Genomic DNA, 577 nt, shown 5'->3' with positions numbered 1-577 from the left:
AAAAGAGCGCCGACCAGCCACAGCCTTTTCCTAAAGCGACTCACACACAGACACACCCATCGTCCCAGACACACCCAGTGCCCTCGGTGGCTGGAGGCAAGGCAGTACCGGGGCCGGCTAGACCCTGCTCCCACCGGGCCTTCTCCGAACTCCCAGCGGCTTCCACAGCTGCAGGGGTCTGTCGGGTCCCCACAGCGGGGAGTCTGAGGGCGTGGCCAGCGGCCAGGCGCCCGCGGCTCTGGATTGGCTGCCCAGAGGGCCCGTAGGCGGGGCTCTGGGTTGGGTCCCGCTCGGCTGTTCGCAGACGGCGGGGAGGCGGGGCCGGCGGGAGCCCGGCAGCCAATGGACGCGCAGCCCCGGAGCAGTTACAAAGGGCCGAAGCGAGGCCGCGGCGGCGGCGGGGGAGGTGGGGCGAGGCGAGGTTTGCTGAGGCGAGGCGGCTGCCGGGCCGGGCCCGGCCACAGGCGGTGGCGGCGGGACCATGGAGGCGGCGGCCGCTGCTCCGCGTCCCCGGCTGCTCCTCCTCGTGCTGGCGGCGGCGGCGACGCTGGTCCCGGAGGTGACGGGGGAGTGGCGG

General features: G+C 73.8%; 1 protein-coding gene across 1 annotated transcript in view; it reads left to right on the top strand.

Moving 5' to 3' along the window:
- The first annotated feature begins 481 nt into the window (after positions 1–481).
- TGFBR1 (transforming growth factor beta receptor 1) overlaps positions 482–577 on the top strand; it is a 63807-nt gene continuing 63711 nt past the window's right edge. The window contains 1 exon segment of the mRNA XM_007461649.1: positions 482–559. Coding sequence (XP_007461711.1) covers positions 482–559 — 78 coding nt within the window.

This window comes from Lipotes vexillifer, unplaced genomic scaffold (genome assembly GCF_000442215.2).
Source record: "Lipotes vexillifer unplaced genomic scaffold, Lipotes_vexillifer_v1.1 scaffold809, whole genome shotgun sequence".
Taxonomy (NCBI): domain Eukaryota; kingdom Metazoa; phylum Chordata; class Mammalia; order Artiodactyla; family Lipotidae; genus Lipotes; species Lipotes vexillifer.
The sequence above is the reverse complement of the archived record's forward strand: the minus strand, read 5'-3'. Positions and strand labels throughout refer to the sequence as shown.